At 56.5% G+C, this 3618-nt stretch overlaps 1 protein-coding gene across 6 annotated transcripts in view; it reads right to left on the bottom strand.

The window, feature by feature from the left end:
* The window catches only part of Ankrd44 (ankyrin repeat domain 44), a 217620-nt gene extending 214594 nt beyond the window's left edge, over positions 1-3026 (bottom strand). For 3 of the 6 annotated variants that reach the window (XM_026788853.1, XM_026788850.1, XM_026788851.1), the window contains exon 1: positions 2530-3026. In XM_026788853.1, the coding sequence (XP_026644654.1) occupies positions 2530-2811 (282 nt within the window). In that variant the 5' untranslated portion in view covers positions 2812-3026. The remainder of the gene's footprint in view (positions 1-2529) is intronic. The other 3 variants (XM_026788852.1, XM_026788854.1, XM_013353490.2) reach the window with 2 other exon arrangements.
* Between the last annotated feature and the right edge of the window lie 592 nt (positions 3027-3618).

The raw sequence follows: 3618 nt of genomic DNA, 5'->3' as shown, positions 1-3618 counted from the left end.
CCCCCCCCCTTTCTTTTCAGCCTTCCCAAAACAGAAAAGACACAATGCTTCTTCTCTCTCGCTTGACTCAGAGACCACTGCAGGATTGACTGCTGAAGTAGCGAACACCACCACCCAGACAGTTCCAGCCTTCGGGGTTGTTAGGCCAGAAAATGTCACCGGTGATCACCTCTCACCTCAAGGACATCCAAAAGCAAAGCGAGACAATTCAAAGTTATCAGTGGCAAGAATGTGTCCTCAACCCAAAAAACCCAAGAGCTGTCGCCAAAAGCCAAGATTCGCCTTACAAGTAGGCATTGAACCGACCAGGAAGAGGGGGCCGAGAGGGTTTTATGCCAGGGTTATGCCATCCCTAGGTAGAGAGCAAGCTGCTCCACCTCAGACTGAAGCAGGATTCCATGCTGGTGGCTCTCCATCCACAGTGCTGGGGCAAAGCTCTTCTAGAAGAAGCTTAATCAAAGGGTCGTTAGCAGGAGTAGATGAAGATCAGAAACAACGGCTAGGAAGCACACTTCAAAACACAAAGCAAGACTATATAAGGCAAGAGAAACACACTTCCTGGACCCAAAGAAACACAGAAACCATCTTGGCTCACCACTGACACCCCACCCCACCCTACCACCACCCCACCCAGTCTTCCTCTGGCCTGGTCCCCAAACAGCCTGGTGGGTTCAGGTGTTCTGGAGTCAAGGAACTCCTGGGCTCTCTCCATCTGTCGGGAGACAGAATCCAATGGAAGTTCTATCTCTGTCTCCCCGGCGGCAACTGTAGTTCACTGGGGGAACCGAGGGTATGTACTTAGAAGCGTTTCCACAGACAGACATCGCTGAAACCTGAGACTAACTTCCTGTGTGGTTGAACCCGGCAGCACAAGCTTCACCAGGGCTGGTGCGATTTAGGAGAGCATGCCTTCTCCTACCTCGCTGTCTGCCCAAATAAAGGAGGTATCTCTAGGCCTCAGCTCTCTGCTACTAGAGGAGCCTGGGAGGCGACACCACCAGCCAACAGCAGAGGGTCTTGAGGTAGCCTTGTTTCTTCTCTAGGCCAGCTGTTTCACTTAGAAGCTAAGGAATTCGGGACAGGTGATTTGCGTCGCTATAAGTAAAATTCTGCACAAAATCCTTTACTATATATAACACAACCATGCCTACTAGAACCAGGTTGTTACAGAACGTATCCACGTAGACCGGACCCATATTCAAAACAATGTAAGACTTAAAGCAAGCAACTGTCTTAACAGTTGGTGAACACGGTGAACGAAGGCTAGGGAAAATCCTAATATCGGTTTACAATTGCGTTCACTGCTCAGGAGCCAGTGAGGAGGGGCAGGTTCGCCCCCAATTAGCAGTTGCTCTCCCTGCTAAATTTAACAGTTTTCAACTCAGTGGCTTCTGAATGGGGTGGGGGAAGGGCAAAGAGAAGGGGCTGTAACTATGTAAGGACGACAAGAAGTTGAAGCAAAGTCAATCCAAAGAGCAAAACAAATCACTGGGGATCACTCCTGCAATGGGTTGAGCTGTACTGAAGTCGCAGGACCTTCTGGCCGGGTACTAACTAGCAAGACACCTCCAAAGAAGTTTGAGATGTTTAATAGCAAGGATTAGTCTGTCTGGCATCATGTGTCAGAGTCAAGACTGCCTCTCTGTTATCAGGACCCAAAAACAGTTTCACTGAGGATGAGTAGACCTGGACCTGGAGGAACATGGTCTCCCCCCCCCGACGCCCCCCGCCATGGAAAGAGCTACAAAGAGGTTTGGGGGTTTTGTTTTGTTTTTTGTTTTGTCTTGCAACTTGCTTGGACTTCCATGAGTGTCAAAGACCCAGACGTGTAGCAAGGACTGTCAATGGGGTTCAACAAATAATCCCATGGCTTCGAGCAAAAGTCCCGGGCTGCCCGGTGTGATGTCTTGGTCAGAAAAGTAACAAAGCAGATGGGGGCACCAGCGTCTGCAAGCTCACCCTGGGACCTGACTTCACCTTCTACTGGGAGATCCGAACTGAGCGCCCGTCTCTGAGCTCTCAGCACCCCCATCCCGCACCCACACCCTGCCTCTGGGCAACTAAAGAGGAAGTCGAGATGTCCTAACCAACGGGTGAAGACAACCTACCCCACCGGAGCGGGGATCCGGGCCAGTCTCTTGCCTGGCGCAGGAGAGCTCCAGAGCCGCGAGCCTCTCTGCCGGCGTCCACCTTCCTCCTCCTGACCCCGCGGGCAGCCTTCCCCGGGACAGCCCCAGGCTGAGTGCTCCCGATTGCGCAGCACGGCCCGGGGCTCCCCTCCCCCGATCGGTGCGGTGACGGCCCGCATCCCCCACCCCCCACCCCGTCTCATCACGGGGACCACTCCCGCAGCCCGCCGACCCTCTCCAGCCGCGAACGCGCACTTGCGACGGCCCAGGGCGGAGACTGCGCGGGAGCCGAGCCCCGCGGCCGGCCGTGCACGCTCCAGCCCTGCGCGTAAACAGCTCCGGGCGCGCTCCGTTCGCTCGGCGCCCGCCGCGCCCCCTTCTCCGCGCCCCGCGCCCCTACCTGGTCGCAGAGTTTGAGCACTGCCATTCTTCCGCTCCCGCGCGCGCGCGCACATCCAGGTCTTCGCTCCGCAGATGTCACGCCGCCGGGAGCCGGGGCGACGGAAGGGACAGCCCTGGGATCGCGCCGGGAGCCCGGCTCCCCGAGGTGACAGCCCTCCCGCTGCTCGGCCGCCGCCGCCAGCCGCCCAGAGCCCAACCCCGGCTCGCGGGAGTCGCAGCCCGGCCCGCCCGCCTTTATACAGGAAGTGCCGGCCGCTGCCAGCTGGGCCGCCACTGACATCACCGCGCGCTGCCTCCCTCGCGCCGCCCGGGCCGACGCTGCCTCCTGCCGCCCGCAGCCGCTCCTCGCAGCCCGTGGCCCCGGCGCCCTCCCGCACCTGCAACCCTGCTCGGCCAGAAGCCCCGGGGTGGGTAGGGAGGTGTAGGGAGGGCTGACGACGGCGGCGACCCTCCCCGGCGATCTCACCCACGCGCGCGCGACTGATGGGCAAACCCTCGCAGACACACCCCAGGGGCCCAGAAAGCTTGCGACTCGCGGGCCACCAACTTTCACCGTTGGGAATGCGTCACACCCCCTTTTTCCTAAACCTCTATCCTAATCACATTGCTCCAACGCCCCAAATTTCTGCCACCTGGCCGCCGTGCAGACCGTCCCTTTGTTTAAAGCATAAGGAGGCCCTGGGCTCACGATTCCAGTGTTTCTCTTAACACACAGGGGTGGCGGGAGAAACAGGGGCTCCGGCCCTTCATTTCAACTTCTGCAGCCACCTCCTAGCTAAGCCACACATTACCCTAAATTGGTAGCCTGGAGCCTGGGCTTGGGGCTGGAGGTGGTACTGAAAAAAAAAAAAAAAAAAAGAAAAAAAAAAGCACAATCCTACAAGTTTGTAAATTGTCTTGCTTCCCTGACAGGTAGAAGACTTCTGTCCAGCCGCAGGGGTTTCTAATACAGCCTTAGCAATTCATAGTAAGTACTTCTGAGATGTGGGAAAATACTTAGTAATCCAGGCAGTGACTGGGCAAGGGGAAAAAATGGGGCATAAGTAATTAAGATACTGTGCTGTCTAGTTTTTACCTCAACTTGATA

This window comes from Microtus ochrogaster, unplaced genomic scaffold (assembly GCF_000317375.1).
Source record: "Microtus ochrogaster isolate Prairie Vole_2 unplaced genomic scaffold, MicOch1.0 UNK8, whole genome shotgun sequence".
In the NCBI taxonomy this organism is placed as follows: domain Eukaryota; kingdom Metazoa; phylum Chordata; class Mammalia; order Rodentia; family Cricetidae; genus Microtus; species Microtus ochrogaster.
This window is presented reverse-complemented; position numbering and strand designations above follow the sequence as displayed.